Source organism: Tachyglossus aculeatus, chromosome 4 (assembly GCF_015852505.1).
Source record: "Tachyglossus aculeatus isolate mTacAcu1 chromosome 4, mTacAcu1.pri, whole genome shotgun sequence".
In the NCBI taxonomy this organism is placed as follows: domain Eukaryota; kingdom Metazoa; phylum Chordata; class Mammalia; order Monotremata; family Tachyglossidae; genus Tachyglossus; species Tachyglossus aculeatus.
The window spans coordinates 77,349,873-77,372,172 of NC_052069.1; the positions used below are offsets into that span (position 1 = coordinate 77,349,873).

General features: G+C 41.0%; 1 protein-coding gene across 7 annotated transcripts in view; it reads right to left on the minus strand.

Annotated features, from left to right (window-relative positions):
• Positions 1 to 22,300, minus strand: part of OXR1 (oxidation resistance 1) — a 362,168-nt gene that overhangs the window by 24,032 nt on the left and 315,836 nt on the right. For 6 of the 7 annotated variants that reach the window (XM_038744617.1, XM_038744615.1, XM_038744620.1 and 3 more), the window contains 2 exons: positions 12,380 to 12,548; positions 10,547 to 10,709 (listed from right to left, as the gene is read on the minus strand). In XM_038744617.1, the coding sequence (XP_038600545.1) occupies positions 10,547 to 10,709; positions 12,380 to 12,548 (332 nt within the window). Of the gene's footprint in view, positions 1 to 5,577; positions 5,655 to 10,546; positions 10,710 to 12,379; positions 12,549 to 22,300 lie in introns of those variants that run through there. The other variant, XM_038744622.1, reaches the window with a different exon arrangement.

Here is a 22,300-nt window from a genome sequence, read left to right on the forward strand (position 1 = left end):
GGACACTGATGCTAAAATTATTTAGAGAAATGACAACAGGAAAACACATACGAGTTTGTGCTTAAGTAATTGGGTATGTAAGATATGCACTGAACTATTCAGCATGATAGTTAAAGTGCACAGTTGAGCTGAAAGAGCTGCAACAGGAGGTGTGGGGAAAAAATATAATCAGGAAGAACAGAAATGATTTAGTTAAGAAGGTAGTTTTCAAACTCCTATAAAATGAAGAAACATGGAGTGAATCTCATTACAACAGCCAAGAAAATATATAAGGGCAAGAAACCACATATACCCCTTTCAGTGTGACCAATCACTCGGCAGACTTTAAGCCTATCTTCTGTGGTACCCCAGAAGGGAGGACTGGTTTAATGAGAACCACTCTGAAGTCAAGAGCTAATAGCTTTGCTCCCTTGTTGTCTATCCCAGTGTGGGGGATTCCCTCCACTGGAGTTGACGCCTACAATCAACATCGTCAGTTGAGCCGGACTCTGGGAACTACTGTTTGTCAGAATCCTAAGATTCTTTCATGATGACATGGCTCCAAGTCACAAGGCAAACTGCATTCCCTAACACGAACTCTTAATTGTGATAGGCAGCCTGCAGGCAAAGACAATTTGACAAATGATCCAAGAAGGCCCATGGAGTTGCCCACCCCCGGCTCTAGCAAGACAATCGATATTATCACCATCATCGTCAACATCAGGACAATTTATTGGGGACTCTCCATGTGAACAGCACACTGTTTTAGGCTCTTGTGGGACACAAAGCATAATGAATACTTGTACCTGCTCTCGAGGGGCTTCCAATCGAAGGGGAGAACCAAACAACAAATATATAATAGGAATCTTGACTATGGGAGGGAGAGTCAAGCAGAGGCATACCCATTCCATTACTAGCTTTGTCAGTGGCTAGCAAGGGGAAGGCAATCTGCTACAAGGCAAAACTCACCTGGGCTGGGCAGCAGTGGCATTAGAGAGAGTTGAGGGCAGAGACTCAAGTTTACTGCACGGAGGGAGGCAATGGTAAGCCACTTCTGTATTTTTACCAAGAAAACTCTATAATAATAATGGCATTTATTAAGCACTTACACTGTTCTAAGCACTGGGGAAGTTACAAGTTGATCAGGTTGTCCCACGGGGGGCTCACAGTCTTCATCCCCATTTTACAGACGAGATAACAGGCACAGAGAAGTGAAGTGACTTGCCCAAAGTCACACAGCTGACAATTGGCAGAGGGGACTTGAACCCATGACCTCTGACTCTAAAGCCCATGCTCTTTCCACTGAGCCATGCTGCTTCTCTGGCTCTATGGATACACTACCAGAATGATTGCAGATGGACACGGGGCACTCTGGGAGAGATGTGTCCATGGTGTCGCTATGGGACAGCATAAAAGACTAAATCTGTCACCAATGGCATCTGCTACTCTGATGTCCCTGCCTTCTCCTCTTTTTGGTTTCTCCTCCAACACAGCAGCTGCCATTGGGAATTACAATACTCAGCATGGTCTACTGGATAGAGTACAGGCCTGGGAGTCAGAAGGTCATGGATTCTAAACCCGGCTCTGCCACTTGTCTGCTGTGTGACCTTGGGCAAGTCACTTCACTTCTCTGGGCTTCAGTTACCTCATCTGTAAAATGGGGATTGAGACAATGAGCCCGATGTGAAACAGGGACAATGTCCAACCCGATTTGCTTGTATTGACCCCAGTGTTTAGTACAGTGCCTGGCACACAGAAAATTCTTAACAAATACCATTATTATTATTGTTACTCATCTTACTGACATTCCTCTTCAGTCCCTCTTCTCAATGAGGGGCACAACCCAGAGGGTGCTTGAAGTGTTAGGACAGCTGCCTCTCATTCCTCTTCAAAGCCTCTTCCCTGAACCAGGGCAATGGGGGTGACAGACCATTTATGCAGGCACTCGCCAGAACCAGCTAAAACACCGCCTACTTACTACCACCTGTGTACCGTTCTTTTGTGGGCTAGTCAATCACATAAAAATGCCCCAAGTCAGATACAGGCTAAATGCCCCATGCCATATAGCATGTTCCATCTTTGACTTGCCTCTCTTTTAGTTTGATAACTACCTTGCTTGTGGAACTAATTTTTTATTTGGGGTGTTAGCCTCTGCAGGACTTCATTCCCTTCCTCTGGCATTCAGAGGAGAGCCAAGAGCAAGATATTCTAAACAATATTTGCATCATTTTCAAAATGCCGGGTATTTTAAATAGGTCAGGCATTTGCAAACCAAACTTTCCCAACTCAGAATTTGCTGTAATGTCTATGATTGAAAAGTGAGTTCAGACAAAGGAAGAAAAAATTCCTAAGCCATTAATTACTTTGGGAGGAAAATAACTTTCACATTTTAGACATTCTGGACCATGACCATAGTTATTTAGAATTGCAAATTTTATTTTGGAATATTTTCCCTAAGATCAGCTTTTGGGTTAAAAATTCATAGTGACAAAATCATTTTTTTTTTACCTTCTATATGTCCTAAAAATATTACGAAGCAGCACAGCCTAGTCGAAAGAGCATGGCCCTAGGAGTCAGTAGACCTGGGTTCTAATCCCGCTCTACAACTTAAATGCCATGTCACAAGTTCACTGTGCCTCAGTTTCCTCATCTGTAAAATGGGGACTCTACTTGTTCTGCATTCTACATTGACTTTGAGCCTCATGTGAACAGAAAGTGGGTCTGACCTGAATATCTTGTAACTACCCCATTCTTAGTACAGTGTCTGGCATATTTTGGAGTGCTTAAAAAACAACCCTCAATATTATTCAAAATATTCTGCTAGGGATAACTAATTATGACTAAGATGACATTTGGATTATCTCTTGGGTCATTATCAAGAAGTACAAAATAATTAAAAGTAAATGAAGACAGTGATTTTTTTAATGATTAGTTCTACACATGCATGGTAGGTTATTTCCATTTTTTCCATACTTACTCGATGATCTATATCGAAATCTAAATCTAGATCTAACTAGCTGTGCCTTAAAAATTTAACAGTTACTTTTCTTACAATCATCATTCTCCTGTAATTACTTGCCTTAAAAATTTAACAGTTACTTTTCTTACAATCATCATTCTCCGTAATTACCTGTTCTTTTGTGTGATATGCCACATTTAAAGGATACGAATCCAGGTGTTTTAGACATGAGAACCTCTCCTTCAGTTTAAATCAGTTTTTTCAGGAGGTACATTAATTAGGGTACCATTCCACAAAGTATTGCTCTGGTACAGAAACTGCTCTATTGACCTAAAAATTTAAAGAACCTCCACCTGGATCTAATTTATATTTGAGGAATAGCTTTACCTGTCCAATATGTTAAATAATTAACAATATTCAAAGAAAATATTAATCTGCCAAAATCTACTGATGTTAGCCCACATTGCTGTTTTCAGTGCCAAAATATAAATATAAAGTATAAGTGTAAATATATGTATATATATATATATATATATATATATAATGAATATGTAATACAAAGACATCTACTAACTGCCAGGGATCTAAAGAACCCTTATATTCTGGAAAGCTCAAATACGCTACTCCAATCAATCATATTTATTGAGTGCACTGTATTAAGCACTGGGGAGAGTACAATACAACACAATTAGCCAATACATTCCCTGACAATATTGAGCATATAGTCTGATTTTCATACTGTTATATCGCTCATTTCATTAATGCGTAAAATCCTAGAATACAGGATAAGAATCATATTTTTTAAAGAAAATATTACCCATAGTGGGGGTTTAAATAGTATTTGTTAAGGGCTTACTATGTACCAGACACTGTACTAAGTGCTGGGTAGATACAAGCTAAGCATGTTGGACACAGTCCATGTCCCACATGGGCTCAGTCTTAATTCCACATTTTACAGATGAGGTAACTGAGCACAGAGAAACTAAACTAAATGCCCAAGGTCATGCAGCAGAAGAGTGGTACGGTCGGCATTTGAACCCAGGTCCTCAGGTATCCAAGCCCATGCTCTTTCCACTAGGCAGAACTACTTCTCGTACATAAAATGTGTGTGTGTGTGTGTGTGTGTGTTTCAATACAAAACCCAAATACAGCTTATCACAGTCTACAATTAATCACATGTTGCTATAATGCAACATAAAGTTAAATAACATGCACTTTTAGTAACAATGATTTGATAAGGGATTAGGTCATATTCAAGAGTCTATAATTAGCTTTAGGAGCTTGCTAAAACGTGCAAGAAGTCTACTTACAAGAAAATCCTACCTTAAAATATATCAATACCAACTTCCAAAGATGTTGAAAATATTATTTCCACATGTCTAAATTAACCACATGCCTAGATGGAAACTGGCAAGTTGTCTTTTCAAAGGGAAGCAAAACCATATGATAGTATGTTGCTGATGTTGGTTATCTTTCCATCACAAAGCAAGATTACATCCTAAGACAAATGGTCTTTGAGAGCAGTGTGGTCTAATGGAAGGAGTATGGGCCTCAGAGTGAGAGGACCTGGGTTCTAATTCCTCTCCACCACTTGTCTGTGTTGTGAATAAGCTCATGCTCTAGACTGTAAGCTAGTTGTGGGCAGGGAATGTGTCTGTTTACTGCTGTATTGTACTCTCCCAAGCGCTTAGTACAGGGCTCTGCACACGGTAAGCACTCAATACGACTGAATGAACTCATTTAACTTCTCTATGACTCAGTTCCCTCAACTACAATGTGGGAATTCAGTACCTGTTCTCTTTCTCCTACTTAGACTGTTGAAGCAACATGTGGAACCTGATTTTCTTGTACTTAGCCCCATGTTTAGTACAGTGCTTGACAAATGGTAAGCGCTTAACAAATAACACAATTATTACTATTCTGTATGAAATGATGTATTTATTTATGTGATTCCACTTAACAGTTTTGGAAAACGATTCCTGGTAACTTTATCATTTCAGATGGATTCGGACAGTTCCCCACCCCTCTCCCGAATAACCTTTCCTTAAAATTCCTAACCTCTTCAGTTTTAAGATAATTTTTCACTGTAAATTTTAATCTATTTTCTCACAACAAAGCTAAGTAAATTAAGATCTTTGCACAACTCCTGGTGCACTTTATCTTAAATTCTCCCAGAACCAAATACAGCTCATAAATTTATTAATGAAGCTGTTAAAATGAACCAAGATATAAAGAGAATATGATAAATACAAAACATTGCATAAATAAAAGTATTTTCCACAAATATGAAAAATGGCATCTTCAAAGTTACATTGGAAACAATTCCAGAGTTAACTAAGGATCGAGTCTTTTCCTATTCATATAATTCATTCAATCATATTTATTGAGCTCTTACTGTGTGCAGAGCACTGTACTAAGCGCTTGGGAAGTAAACCAAACTTTTTTTTAGAAAAACAGAATGGGTGAACTTTTTTAAATGCATAGACAAGGTAAAACCACTGCAACTTAATTCAATTATGAAATGTGACACTCTCTACAAGTATTATATGCTCAAACTTTCAGAAACAGACACATTTGGCTCAATGTCACAACAAGAATACTAAGAAAAGTAGAAATGAAAATACTTTAATGCAATTTACCAGATTATGCTTATGATTCACTGGTTGGCTTCTTTCCTTCTTCTCATACCAGAAACGAGACATTTCCCTTTCAAGACAAATTAAGTGAAGCTAAAAAGTGCAGAAAAGCCGTTCCTAAAACCATTCTAAGCACAATCAGAGCCCTACTCTGATGACAAACTAGCTTGCTAGATACAGAGATTTGACTGACAAGACAAACAGCTAATCAGGGAGCAGTATCCAGAGTTGAGCCTGTTCTGAACGGTGGCAACATGAGGGAGGTAGGGTTTCCCATATTCAAGTTTGTTTGCCGTATGCACAATTTGTTAAGAGAAAAAGGCTAAACAGTTTAAAGAGACAGATACATTTCCAAATACCTTACCAAACTTCTTAAATGGAACCAGTCCACATCGATATTGTAAAAACATCTCCCAGAATCATCCCAAATCAGCACTTCAAACATTCTAAATCCACAAAAACATAAATATCAATCAATGGCATTTATTGGGCACTTGCACTGTATTAAGTGCTGGGACAGTACAGTACAACAGGATTAGCAGATACGTTCCCTGCCCATATAAAGCTTACAGTCTACAGGGAAAGATGGACATTAATATACATAATTTAAATATATCAAAATTAATATATATATGTTGTGGGGTTGGGGACACGAATATCAAATGCCTAAAGGTCACAGATTCCAAGTGCATAGACAAGATGCAGAGGGAAAAGCAAGCCGGGAAAAGAGGGCTTAACTGGAAAGGCCTTAATAATGCTTTGAATGTGGGGAGAGTGGTTAACTGGTACATATAGAGGAGGAGGGAGTTCCAGGCTAGGGGGATGATGTGGGAAGGGGGTCAGTGGCGAGATAGATGAGACCAGTGCACAGTGAGTAAATTGGTGTTAGGGGAATGCCATCAATATAAAGGATAATAATCTATGCACTCATCTGAACAAAAAAGATTAATAAAAGAGGGTGTAAATTACTACAATGTTCTTAGAGGAGAAATAAAGCACTGAATCAAAGCCCTCAAAGTGACTACATTCCAATTAACTGGATAAAGTATATTTACTTTCCAATGATGCACTGAATCACACATTTAGTGTACTAGAGAAGCAATGTGACCTAGTAGAAGAAGTACAGGCCCAGAAGGCGGGAGATCTGGATTCTAGTTCTGGCTCAGCCATTTGCCTGTAGTATTAACTTTGGCATCTCATTTAACTTCTCTGGCACTTGACTACCTCATCTATAAGACATAGACAAAATACCTTTTCTCCCTCCTGCTTCAACTATGAACCTTAAGTGGGACAGGGACTATGATCAATCCACTTACATCATATCTATCCCAGTGCTTAGTATGGGATAAGCACTTCAGTGTTATTATTATTATTATTACTATTATTATTACTCCATTTGAGCTACCCTTGGAAGGCTAAATGGGCTATTTGGTAAATTTTCTTGGACAGCTACATGAAGAAAATCTGACCCTGTTCACACTAAGTGACAGTGCTGCTGGCCTCAAAAACCGTGGGAATGAATCATACAAGGATACTAATTCAGGAGTGCGTTCTTCAAGGTATTTCATTGTTGTCAGTGATTTGAGGCTTCATCAATATCGAGGCAGCCCCTGGTGCCTGGGATTACCCTATAGCCACCCAGGAGTACTAATCTGAAGTACAGGTTTAGTAATTCCCTGCAATGTGATCTACTATCAGAAGTCCTTGATAAATGGCACCAACAGCCAAGTACCATGATAGTTAACCACATTTGTCAGGCCAAAGATTGTTAAGTGGAGAGAGATGCAGCCTACAGCTTGACTGAAATACACAGAGCAGTCCTACTTGACTCATGATAAAATACAGAGGGATGGGCAGAAAGAGAGAAAGCTGTCCCTCATTTCTAAATATGATACCGCGGACAGTGAGATAATACTATCCCTAAGTGCAGGTGTGGCAGAAAAAAAATCCTCTCTATGCATTCAGGAATGTAAAGATAGCATCTTGTTGACCAGTTGTTTCTCAATTTCCTTCTAGGAGGCCTGATCTTTCTCAACAGCAGAAACAGCAAAGAGAAGAAGAAAATTCCTGGGGAGTTTGAGAAAGGAGTTTCCACTTAAACTAGCCACAGCAAAAGGAGCTGATGATGGCTAAAGAAACCTCACCCATCTTATCCCTTAATTCCACTCTCTCTAACAGGGAGAAGAGGAGCAGATAGTATGAGTGGTAGAATGCCCAAGAGCAGAAGAGACAGGCTGAAGATGGACAGCAGCTACTGACTGCTCAAAAGGGGTCCTCAAACTTAAGTAATGTGAACACTGGATAAAAACACTAGATGAAAGCCTATCTAGGTTGCAGTCTATTTTAAGAGGAACCATGGCAATCAATGGGCACATGATGTCAGTCTCTGAAGGAAGCAATAAAACAGTTTGAACATTAACTTTCTGTACACAATTTCTAAGGGATTGTAGTTGTATACCAACCTATTTGGAAACACCAGCACAGAGGAAAAACACATTTCACATCAGTAGTGTCAGCTTAGAATCCAAAGGACAGATTTCTCTTTTCTCTTCCTCCCTCCATCCCTCCACCCACACGGCTCACACAGATTCCTGACAGACTGATGTGCCATTAGGTGTCAGGGCTGATAACTTCTCTATTACACTTTTAATGCTTTCAAATGCACAGAAATGTAGTAGAAAGTTAGCTGGACTACTCCAGCTCAAAACATTTAGAGGGTGCAAAGTCACCAGGATTCCCCCAAAGACCACCCCCACCTCAGGTCCTTTGGGGAGGGGAGATTGGAATGAGATTCCCAGCCCTTTCACACCAGCTCTACCTGTGGGGTTCTCCAGGAATGATGGGGAAAGTGTTCCAGGGCATTCTGATCAATTTATAGCAGGACCTAAAATGGACCATGCCTGCTTTTTTCCAATCTCAAGGACAATATCTACCCAAATATGACTAGACGTCTGAAAGATGTCCAGATAGATGTACTCCACTCTTGTACAAAAAGGAGGTGAGGCAAATTTTACTTGATTTTCCATGTTAGCAACAGGTCAGAGTGACTCTCCTGCACCCACTCTAGCTCTCACAAAATCCAACCAAATTGGAGAGGACAAACAATATAGACAACTGGACAAGTAACTAGAAAAACATACTCATTAGTGTCTGACAAAGTAATCTGTGTGTTCCATAGTTTTTTCTTCTGGACTATGAGTGAGACACTGCAATGAGTAAGTTTTCCTCAAAACAAGGTTTTCCAATAATGTAATGCACAAAGTGCTTAATGCCATAACTCACAGTATAGGAGAGCTGGATGTATTGGTTACTCATAAGGCCATGGAGGATACTGACTGCTTTTTAGAAACAGATGTGACCATTTCTATTCACTTATAATCTAGCTGTTCTAGGTCTAAAAGGACTTGAAACACAAAGGCTTGTAAAAAGAGGGACTTTTTATGAACTCTACAAAGAGATGCACATTTAGGGCATTTCAAGATAGGCCTATAAAATGGTAAAATTTTCATATTAATGAGCACTAGAAGGTCATGGGTTCTAAGCTCCCCCACTTGTCTGCTGTGCGACCTTGGGCAAATCACTTCACTTCTCTGTGCTTCAGTTCCCTCATTTGTAAAATGAGGATTGAGATTGTGAACTCCATGTTGGCCCGTTGTTGGGTAGGGACCGTCTCTATATGTTGCCAACTTGTACTTCCCAAGCGCTTAGTACAGTGCTCTGCACACAGTAAATGCTCAATAAATTCCATTTGAATGAATGAATGAATGAATGACAGGGACTGTGTCCAACCCGATTTGCTTGTATCCACCTCAGCGCTTAGTTCAATACCTGGCACACAGTAAGTACTTAACAAATACCACAGTTATCATTATTATCTTTGACAGTTTCGTGTGTATAGTACATGCAGTGAATTGGCCCACACATTTCAAAACAAACCTACAAGTGCAAATTCTATTTTATAAATAATGCATGTTGTCTTGCACAGTAAAACATCACTATAGGTTGATAATAGCATTTTAGTATCTAATGCATATTACCTATTGCAGAACACAAGAAGAAATTGGTCCAAGCACAAAGCAAGCTAAAATGATTTCTTAATGGAATAGGGTTACAATTTTTACTGTACAAAAATTAAAACTATTCAAAATGCGACCTATATTCTATAAAACTATTACCCTCATTTAAAGAGGTTTACTTTATAAAATCTCTGTGAGGAAAGACATGTCTTACACTGTTATGACGCAGTATGTAAAGCTAGTGCAATATTTGCTAGATTTCAAGCGACACACATTGAGGTTAAAATCATTTCAACCAGACTCATTTTACTGCTCTTCAAAATGAACAGCCCCATGCTTCTAACATCCATATAATTAAGATGATGCGTTTGTTGCGAGTGAGAATCACTAATCTAAAGAAACATATCAAGTTATGCTCTGGATCATATTTTTGATTTTCATTATTTTTTTCCCCTCCATGCCTTATGTCTTTTAAAACCAGGGCAATTTGGTTTAATTCATGGGACTCTGTGCTAATGCTCAATGACATGAAAATACTGAACCATACTCCCTTCAAAAAGTCCCCACCACCGTGGATAAATTAGAATTTAAACAAAAATCAATCTTGGATAAATATGCAGATACCACCACATGATTAATGTCTATTCCTCTCCATATTCATTGCCTTTATACTTTAAGCAATGACGGAAGCAAACATCCACTAAGGTGCAAGTACTCTTACTGATACAGGAACTTTTTCTTGAAACACTTAATACTACTACAATAAAAATGTTAAAATGTACATTACCACTGAACTGATAACTGGTCCGATTACAGCAAAATGAAAGGATAGCAAAATAATTAAGGTTAAAAGAGATTGAATGAAAATATATACTTCATTTTTTAAATAGGCATATTTTCTGAACTTTAACACATTCACTATGGTAAACTAGCAAAAAGTTTTGATCTTTCCTTACCTCCCATTCTCTAGCTGCACTTTCACTGGTAGAATCCTCATTAGGTTCAGGTTCTTCAATCTTTTTTACCACTATAAATCCAGGTTCTCTAGTAAATTCTCCAGTATCTTCAGCATATAACTCTGGACTCCACTGAATGAAGAAGGCATATAAATGGTTGGTCCTGTGAATGAAAGAGAGGGAAGGATACACAATGGTCAGACCAATTTAGCTGAATTTTGATTCAATCAACCAATCAGTGGTAATTATTGAGTGCTTACTTTGTACAGTACTGCACTAAGCACATGGGAAAGTGGGGTAGATAGTGACAAATGTCAACAACCCAACATTTTCCACCAGTGGTCACTCTATGAAATATCACTGGATATTAATGTTCTGGATCCAATTTTCGATTTTCATTTTTTTTTCTGACACACTTTCTGATCAAACTAGGAAGCTCAGGTTACCTATCTACCTGACCAAAATTCCAGAGGCAAATGCAGACCTAATAATTTGGTAGAACACATGTTGGGAAATACTGCAATCTTTGGCTAAAATGATGTTTCTAGATTACTTGCATGTATATTTAAATTACCAATGCTTTCCTTTGCCCCCAATCACAGATAATCAACCATGCCACAGTTGCAATTCAATTGTCTTGAAAACTGGTTAAAAAGACAACTAAGATAGACAAAAATGCAATGTCCTTACAAAATATTTTGAAAAGATTTGATTTTTTACATTTGGGATGAAAAGTGCCATTTTCAACATAGTTACTTCACGTGCAAGGACGTAAACAAGGATTAGCAAGTTCCTAGGGGCTCCATAGCCCTATTATGGGAAATTCAGAATCAAGTTTCACCTGTGGAGGACTACTAGATTCGGGTGTTCCTAAATTCATAGTCATTCAATTTTCCCTATGAAATAGTCATGACAGGAAAAATCCAGAGCTGCACTGCACAAGAAATAAGTTCCATTTTGTTAATAAAATAAAGTAGAAAGTCATGCTCTTCCCTTCCCCAGGTTGACTGCAGCTTGTTGCAGATGACAACTTGGACTCCGAGCCCCATGTAGGACCTTATTATCTTGTATCTACTCCAGTGCTTAGTATAGTGCTTGGCCCATCATAAGCATTTAAATAGAATATAACAATAACGATAATCATCATCATCAATGGGTCCCTACTCCTAGAAACTAGATTATCATGACTACGGAACTACAGGGAGTGGCATAAATGTTCACATATTCCTCAATTATTTACAAATCATTTTAAACCATTTTTGGCCCAATCAGACACTGAGTTCAATAAATAAAAACATAACATTACTATAAACTCACTGCTGATACATACCAAGTATGCACAGCAAGTAACCAGAACACAAGGCAGAAACTCCCAATACAAAAATGGCCACTAATAAGTCAGGCATTGAAAGTTGCATGAACTTTTCAGGCCAAATAGAAAATTATTTCTATTATTTCAGTCACTGAATTGTGGAGAAAAGTCAATAATATACTCTCCAGAAAGCCTACCATTTAGGCTTTAGGTACTGGGTGAACTGACAGTGGAAGAAGCATTAAGAATTCCCAGAATGTGCACAATATACACACACATTCTTCCAATGAAATGTAATCATAGTTCATCCACAATTAAATAACTAATAGCTATTGACTCAATCATTCAAGAATTCAAAAGTATTGAAAAGGAAAGACTTATTAGTGCTATTAAAAACATGCTCAAAGAAATGTTTGCAAGGAATTAATCTTAAGAAACTTTGTATTCTACTACTCCCATGGAGCAAAAGGGACATAAATTGGAAAAAAATTCAACTATTTTCTAATAAATTACTTTTTTACCTTTCATGTGGTACAGCGAACCAGTATTCATGTTTCTTATCTCTCTGTGCATACTGCTGCATTGTTGCACTTGCTTGAGATACAAAGGTTTTTCTCATTGGTTTCCCAACCCTGAGACAGAGGAATTTATGTAATCGATGTCTTCTCTTCTCTTTCAGTAGAGCAGACCCTAAAATTGAGAAACAAGAAAAGCAAATCCAATCTCAAACAATTTATTCTAATACTTTGGTCAGGTGTCTCCTTACAAATTCAAGTATATTCAGTGTGGAAACCATTTAAGGCTTATCTATAGTCTGACGACACCTTACAATAACATCCCATCCCAAAGAATCAAATTCCATGCATGTCACCATAATTTCCTATCACCGTGCTGCTTCTCGAAAACATCCATCCACATTAAGAATGTGCCCAAATGTACTGAAAGCATAATTATTAAATACACACAAAGATAGAAATTCTTAATACAGTGAAAAGGAATTAAAAAAGTTATGCACATGTCCAAGAATACCTCCAAATATTATGAAAATGTGGCCCAAGTGGTGCATTCAGGGTGTGCATAACTTTGAAGGTATATGAATTCAACATTTTTATTTGCTTTAATCCAATTTGTTTAATTTCTGACCTTCCTTCTTGAACAGTTTGAACTCTACTTCCTGTCTTTGCCATACAGATACCATTCTAGAGTAGTAAAGTTTTCTGGAATCAAAAATAAACCAAAATGAGCCTCTTGAATTACATGTGCTTAAGTAATAGCTCAATAAGTGTAGAAGAATATACAATTATTATTAGTAGTAATAATAATGATTATAAATAAATTACTGTGCACCAAGTACTAAAGTAAACATTGAAGTAAATTCAAGATAATCAGTTTGGACACAGTAGGATTTACTCCCCATTTTACAGATGAAGAAAATGAGGCAAAAACAAGTTGTTACTTCCCCAATGTCATACGATAGCCAATTATTACTATTATTATTATTATCATTAATATTACAAGTGGCAGAGTCGGGATTAGATCCCAGGTCCTCTGACTTTCAGACTCTAGCTCTTTCCACCAGGCCACTGTAATTCTTCCTACATAGTATTTCCTCTTCAAACTTCTTTCCCACAGTGAGGGTTCTATTTCAAGCCCTAAATATCTTGTAAGCAGCATGGCTTAGTGCTTGTGAAACAGAGGACCTGGGTTCTAATCATGGCAATGGCACGTCTCTGCTGTGTGATCTTGGGCAAGTCACTTAATTTCTATGTGCCTGCTTCCTCACCTGTAAAATAGGGATTTAATCCTACTCCCTCTTACTTATACTATGAGCCCTATGTGGGACAAGGATTGTGCCAATCCTGACTTTCTTTTATCTGCCCCAGCATTTAGTACAGTGCTTAGCATATAGTAAGAGCTTAATAAATACCATTAATATTATTATTAAGACTAGACAACTGAAATAGGCTCCTTATTACATCATTGCTTCAACTATCCTGCCTAGGCTAGCTATTCTACCACTGAGGAGCATTTGTCATGCAAGTAAGCCTTTTCATTTATTTTTCTTTCCTCACTACACCATCCTCCTTACTCTCTCCCAACCCCATGTCCTACACAAATTTAATCTTATTAACCTTATTTCCTGTGGGTACCCTGAGCCCTCCCCCACTACCTGCTGCTTCAACCCTACTTGGTTAAAAATCAATTTGTCCCACCCTACCTGTCGTCGTCTCTTTCTTTCTGGGGAGATCCCTTGTCCAGGATGTTCCAAAAGCCCAGCCTGGTACTTTTGCCTTATCTGAGTCATTGTCCCGTTTGCCTTCCTTCTCTTGACCACTGTTTATATCAATCGATCAACAGTATTCAATGAGCACTTACTGTATGCTGACCACACTCTCAAATATCACAATCTCCTTCTTGCCAAATCCTATGGCCTCTATCTCCATCCTAATCCTCATCAACCTCTCAGCTGCATTCGACACTGCTGACCACCTCCATCTCCTGGAAACAATATCCAATTTTGGCTTCAATGACACTGTCCTTTCTTGGTTTTCCTCCTATCTTTCTGGCCACTCATTCTCAGTTTCTTTTGCAGGCTCCTCCTCTGCCTCCCACCCCCTAAATTTTGGGAGTCCTTCAAGGTTCAGTTCTGGGTCCCCTTCTATTTTCCATCTACACCCACTGACTCCCTTGGAGAACACATTCGCTCCCACGGCTTCAACTACCACCCTCTGTGGATGATTTCCAAATCTACATCAATGACCCTTATCTTCCTCTATGCTAACATTTCCTTCTGTATTCAAGACATCTCTACTTTCCTGACAGCACCTCAAACTTAACGTGTTCAAAACTGAACTGCTTATCTTTCCACCCAAACTCCATCCTCTTGACTTTACCATCACTATATGCAGCACCATTACACTTCCTGTCTCATAAACCTAGATAATCTTGGTGTTATCCTCAACTTATCTCTCCCACTCAACCCACATATTCAATCTGTTACTACATCCCATCAGTTGAACTTCAAAACATCACTAAAATCCACCCTTTACTTTCCATCCAAACTGCAAACAAATTAGTCCAAGCATTTATCCTTTCCCACCTTGATTACTGTATCAGCCTCCTTTCTGACCTCCTTGTCTTCTGTTTCTCCCCAATCCAGTCCGCTGCTTCAGTCTGCTGCCCAGATCATTTTTCAACAAAAACATTTGGTCCACATTTCCCTACTCCTTATGGACCTCCAGTGGTTACCCATCCACCTCCACATCAAACAGGAAGTTCTTACCATCGGTTTTAAAGCACTCAATCCCTTTGCCCCCTCCTACCTTACCTCAATGTGCTTCTCAACCTAGTCCTCACACTGCACTTCTCTAATGCACTCCCCTTTATCTCAAGCTCCTGTATCTTGCCGGCAACCTCTTGTTCATATCCTGCCTCCGGCCTGCAATGCCCTCCCTTTCCATATCTGACAAACACTTACTCTCCCAACCTCAAAGCCTTATTGAAGGCACATCTCCTCCAATAGGCTTTCCCTAAATCCTCACTTCCTCTTCTCCCCACCACCTTCTGCATCACCCTTGCAGTTGGATTCTATCCCTTTATACACCTCTCCCTCAGCCTCACAGCACTTATATGCGAACCCATAATTTACTTATTCACACTGTCTCCTCCTCTTGACTGTTAGCTTGCTGTGGACAGGCAACATATCCACGAACTCTGTTATACTGTACACCTCAAAAATCTCCAGTGGCTACCAATCAACCTACGCCTAAGGCAGAAACTCCTCACCCTGGGCTTCAAGGCTGTCCATCACCTCGCCCCCTCCTACCTCACCTCCCTTCTCTCCTTCTCCAGCCCAGCCCGCACCCTCCGCTCCTCTGCCACTAATCTCCTCACCGTGCCTCGTTCTCACCTGTCCCACCATCGGCCCCCGGCCGACATCAATCAATCAATCATATTTATTGAGCGCTTACTGCGTGCAGAGCACTGTACTAAGCGCTTGGGAAGTACAAGTTGGCAACATATAGAGACGGTCCCTACCCAACAGTGGGCTCACAGTCTAGAAGGTGGAGACAGAGAACAAAACAAAACATATTAACAAAATAAATAGAATAGATATGTACAAGTAAAATAAAGACAGTAATAAATACGTACAAACATATAAACACATATACAGGTGCTGTGGGGAAGGGAAGGAGGTAAGATGGGGGGGATGGAGAGGGGGACGAGGGGGAGAGGAAGGAGGGGGCTCAGTCTGGGAAGGCCTCCTGGAGAAGGTGAGCTCTCAGTAGGGCCCTGAAGGGAGGAAGAGAGCTAGCTTGGCGGATGTGGGGAGGGAGGGCATTCCAGGCCAGGGGGATGACGTGGGCAGGGGGTCGACGTCGGGACAGGCGAGAATGAGGCACGGTGAGGAGATTAGCGTCAGAGGAGCGGAGGGTGCGGGCTGGGCTGTAGAAGGAGAGAAGGGAGGTGAGGTAGGAAGGGGAGAGGTGATGGAGAGCCTTGAAGCCGAGGGTGAGGAGTTTCTGCCTGATGTGTAGGTTGATTGGTAGCCACTGGAGATTTTTGAGGGAAGTAACATGCCCAGAGTGTTTCTGGACAAAGACAATCCGGGCAGCAGCGTGAAGTATGGATTGAAGTGGGGAGAGACAAGAGGATGGGAGATCGGAGAGGAGGCTGATACAGTAGTCCAGACAGGATAGGATGAGAGCTTGAACGAGCAGGGTAGCAGTTTGGATGGAGAGGAAAGGGCGGATCTTGGCAATGTTGCGGAGCTGAGACTGGCAGGTTTTGGTGACGGCTTGGATGTGAGGGGTGAACGAGAGAGCGGAGTCGAGGATGACACCAAGGTTGCGGGCTTGTGAGACGGGAAGGATGGTAGTGCTGTCAACAGTGATGGGAAAGTCAGGGAGAGGGCAGGGTTTGGGAGGGAAGACAAAGAGTTCAGTCTTGGACATGTTGAGTTTTAGGTGGCGGGCAGACATCCAGATGGAGATGTCCTGAAGGCAGGAGGAGATGCGAGCCTGGAAGGAGGGGGAGAGAGCAGGGGCAGAGATGTAGATTTGGGTGTCTTCAGCATAGAGATGATAGTTGAAGCCGTGGAAGCGAATGAGGTCACCAAGGGAGTGAGTGTAGATTGAGAACAGAAGGGGACCAAGAACTGAACCTTGAGGAACCCTCACATTAAGGGGATGGGAGGGGGAGGAGGAGCCTGCAAAAGAAACTGAGAATGAACGACCAGAGAGATAAGAGGAGAACCAGGGGGGGATGGAGTCTGTGAAGCCAAGGTTGGATAGCGTGTTGAGGAGAAGGTGGTGGTCCACAATGTCGAAGGCAGCTGAGAGGTCGAGGAGGATTAGGATAGAGTATGAGCTGTTGGATTTGGCAAGCAGGAGGTCATTGGTGACCTTTGAGAGGGCAGTTTCTGTGGAATGTAAGGGATGGAAGCCAGACTGGAGCGGGTCAAGGAGAGAGTTGGTGTTGAGGAATTCGAGGCAGTGTGTGTAGACGACTCGTTCAAGGAGTTTGGAAAGGAATGGTAGGAGGGAGATGAGGCGATAACTAGAAGGTGAGGTGAGGTCAAGAGAGGGTTTTTTTTAGTATGGGAGAGACATGGGCATGTTTGAAGGCAGAGGGGAAGGAACCAGTGGAGAGTGAGCGGTTGAAGATGGACGTTAAGGAGGGGAGAAGGGACAGAGCAAGATATCCCCCTGGCCTGGAATGCCCTCCCTCCCCACATCCGCTAAGCTAGCTCTCTTCCTCCCTTCAAGGCCCTACTGAGAGCTCACCTCCTCCAGGAGGCCTTCCCAGACTGAGCCACCTCCTTCCTCTCCCCCTCCTCCCCATCTCCATCCCCACCGCCTTACCTCCTTCCCCTCCCCACAGCACCTGTATATATGTACATATGTTTGTACGTATTCATTACTCTATTTATTTATTTATTTTACTTGTACATATCTATTCTATTTATTTTATTTTGTTCATATATTTTGTTTTGTTCTCTGTCTCCCCCTTCTAGACTGTGAGCCCACTGTTGGGTAGGGACTGTCTCTATATGTTGCCAACTTGTACTTCCCAAGCGCTTAGTACAGTGCTCTGCACACAGTAAGCGCTCAATAAATACGATTGATTGATTGATTGATTGATGTAGTCTCCCAAGTGCTTAGTACTGTGTTCTGCACACAGTATGAGCTCAATAAATCTGAGTGATGGAGGACCCAGCGCTTAGAACAGTGCTTTGCACATAGTAAGCGCTTAACAAATGCCATCATTATTATTAAGCATTTGGGAGACTACGATACACTAGAGTTGGTAGACATGATCCCAGCCCTCCAGCAAAGAAGGACACTAGGGCACTAGGGATAATTTATACAGTAAAAGTTGTGTTATTCAGCATTTACCAACTGGAAATCTCTAGTAACTGTCACCTCAGATATATCATAGTAAAATATATTTGATCCTTTGTGGGAAACACCCTTATCATAGATTCTAATCAGTCACAGAGCATCAATTTCAAAATCATGATTGGAAAAAAAAAACTAGCTTGGTCTGGTACAAAGTCCAAATACAACTCAAGAGTTAATTAACAAGAAATCTGTAAAATGAATACTTTTTTATTTTATTGGAAAATAAAGGACATTTTTCTAAGGTTGTTTTACTGATTACACAGTAAACACTCAATAAGACTGATTTTCAGAGATTTTCCTTTTAAAGACATTTTGCTTAATTAAATTTGAACAGCCAAAGAACACCACATATTTACAGTATATAAGCTATCCTTTGTTCATGATGACAGACTCTTTATCAGATAAATTTTACAGTTCTAAGAGTAGGGGGGACGGTATGGCCAAGTGGAAAGAGCACAGGTTTGGGATCCAGATCTGGGATCTAATCCCAGCTCTGCCCCTTCCTTATCAACCATGCTTATTGAGTGCTTACTCTTAGTAGGGCACTGTATTAGGGAAGCAGCGTGGCTTAGTGGAAGGAGCATGGGCTTGGGAGTCAGAGGTCATGGGTTCTAATCCTGCCTCTGACTCTTGTCAACTATGTGACTTTGGGCAAGTCACTTAACTTCTCTGTGGCTCAGTTACCTCATCTGTAAAATGGGGATTAAGACTGTCAGCCCTGCGTGGGACAACCTGATAACCTTGTATCTATCCCAGTGCTTAGAACAGTGATTGGCACATAGTAAGCACTTCACAAGTACCATCATTATTATTATTATTACATTAACTCCTTGGGAGAGTACAACAGAAGTAGACACACTCCCTGCCCACAACACGCTTACCATCTAGAGGGGAAGACAGGCATTAATTTAAATGAATTATGGATATGTACAGAAATGCTGCAAAGCTGGGTGGGTGGTGAATAAAGGGAGCATGTCAGGGCGACACAGGAGAGTGGGAAAAGAGAAAATGATGGCTTAGTCAGGGAAGGCCTCTTGGAGATGTGTCTTCCATAGGCTTTGAAGGTAGGGAGAGTAATTGTCTGTTGGATATGAAAAGGGAGGGTGCTCCAAGCTAAAGGAAGACTGTGGGTGAGAGGTTCACGCAGAGATAGACAAGTTCGAGGTACAGTAAGTAGGTTGGCATTAGAGTAGTGAAATGTGCTGGCTGGGTTGTAGTAATGAAGTGATGCAAGAGTGAGCAAAGTGATTGAGTGCTTTAAAACCAGTGGTAAGAAGTTTCTGTTTGATGCGGAGGTGGATGGACAAGTGGATGTGCCAATTGTCTGCTGTGTGACCTTGGGTAAGCCACTTCACTTCTCTGGGCCTCAGTTACCTCATCTGTAAAATGAGGATTGAGACTGTAAGTTCCACATAGGACAACCTGATTTACCTTGTACCTACCCCAGCGCTTAGCACAGTGCTTTGCACATAGTAAGCACTTAACAAATAACATCATTATGATTATTATTATGGGCAACCACTGGAGGTTCTTGAGAAGTGGGGGAAACATGGACTGAACGTTTTTGTAGAAAAATGATCCGGGCAGCAGAGTGAAATACGGACCAGAGTGGGGAGAGACAGGATGCAGTAGTCAAGGCAGGATAAAATAAGTGTTTGAATTAACATAGTAGCAGGTTGGATAGAGGAAAGGATGGATTTTACTGTGATTCTGAAGGCTGAACCGACAGTATTTAGTGATAGACTGAATATGTACATTGAACAGGAGAGAAGAGTCAAAGATAACAAAGTTACAGGTTTGTGAGACAGGAAAGATGATGCAGTTTATAGTGATGGGAAAGTCTGAGGAAGGACAGATAAGGACTAGGATGGGTGGGAAGATAAGGAGTTCTGTTCTCGACATGCTACGTTTGAGGTGACAGGAGGACATTCAAGTACAGATGTCTTGAAGGCAGGAGGGAATGCGAGACTGCAAAGAGGGACAGAGATCAAGGCTGGAGATTTAAATTTGGGAATCACTGACATAGAGCTGGTAGTTAAACCATGGGAGCGAAGAGTTCTCCAAGGACCTGAACCTTGAGGGGGTGGGAGGCAGAAGAGGAGCCCACAAACGAGACTTCAAATGACTGGCCAGAGAGACAGGAGGAGAAACAGGAAAGGATGGTGTGAAGAAAAGGTTGGATAATGTACCCAGCAGAAGAGTGTGGTTTGAGCTTCTATATGAGCTTGAGCAATTCACTTATCGTTCTTGTATTTAATAATAATAATGGTATTTGTTAGTGCTTATTATGTGCCAGGCATTGTACTAAGCACTGGGGAGGATATAAGCAAATCAAGTTGGACATAGTCCCTTTCCCACGTGGGGCTCACAGTCTCAATCCCCATTTTACAGATGAAGTAACTGAGGCACAGAGAAGTGAAGTGACTTGCCCAAGGTCACACAGCAGACAAGTGGCAGAGTCAGGATTAGAATCCATGACCTTCTGACTCCCAGGCCCATGCTCTATTCACTATGCCATGATATTTCAGTTTCCTTACCTGTAAAATGGAGCCTCAACACCTTACTTGGACAGTGAGCCTCACATGGGACAGGGTCTTTGTCTGACCTGATTAATTTGTACCCAGTGCAGCATTTAGTACAGTTCTTGACATTTAGTAGGCATTTAAATTCATTCATTCATTCATTCGTATTTATTGAGCACCTGTATATATGTTTGTACATATTTTTTTTACTCTATTTATTTATTTATTTTATTTGTACATATCTATTCTATTTTATTTTGTTAGTATGTTTGGTTTTGTTCTCTGTCTCCCCCTTTTAGACTGTGAGCCCACTGTTGGGTAGGGACTGTCTTTATATGTTGCCAATTTGTACTTTCCAAGCGCTTAGTACAGTGCTCTGCACATAGTAAGCGCTCAATAAATACGATTGATGATGATGATGATGATTGAGCGATTAAAGTGTGTAGAGCACTGTAGTAAGCACCTGGGAAGTACAAGTTGGCAACATATACAAATGGTCCCTACCCAACAGCAGGCTCACAGTCTAGAAGGGGGAGCCAGACAACAAAAAAAAACATATTAACAAAATAAAATAAATAGAATAGTAAATATGCACAAGTAAAATAGAGTAATAAAATGTACAAACATATATACAGGTGCTGTGGGGAGGGGAAGGAGGTAAGGCAGGGGGATGGGGGGGAGGGGGAAGAAGAAGGAGGGGGCTCAGTCTGGGAAGGCCTCCTGGAGGAGGTGAGCTCTCAGTAGGGCTTTGAAGGGAGGAAGAGAGCTAGCTTGGCAGATGGGCGGAGGGAGGACATTTCAGGCCAAGGGGAGGATGTGGGCTGGGGGTCAATGGTGGGACAGGCAAAAATGAGGCACAGTGAGGAGGCCAGCAGCAGAGGAGCGGAGGGTGCAGGCTGGGCTGTAGAAGGAAAGAAGGGAGGTGAGGTAGGAGGGGGCAAGGTGATGGAAAGCCTTGAAGCCAAGGGTGAGGAGTTTTTGCCTGATGCGTAGGTTGACTGGTAGCCACTGGAGATTTTTGAGGAGGGGAGTAACATGCCCAGAGCATTTCTGCACAAAGATGATCCGGGCAGCAGCATGAAGTATAGACTGAAGTGGGGAGAGACAGGAGGATGGGAGATCAGAGAGGAGGCTGATCTCCCATCCACAATTCATAATAATTTCACAATTATTATTAATGTTAAAACTTATGTACATGTCATTAATTTATTTATTTCAATGCCTATCTCCCCCTCTAGATAGTGAGCTCCTTGTGGGCAGGGAACATGTCTACCAATTCCATTTATTGCTCTCAAAGCACACAGCAAGCGCTCAAGTACTAGCATCCCAAGTGTTTAGCAGAATGGTCTATATTCAGGAAGTGCTCAGTAAATATCACTGATTATCATTATTATTAAAAAACAGATTCACCTTTCATTTGACATTTCCAGCACAGAATGAATATAGCATTTAGATTTTAAATCTGTATGCTCATTTATTCAATCGTATTTATTGAGTGCTTACTGTGTGCAGAGCA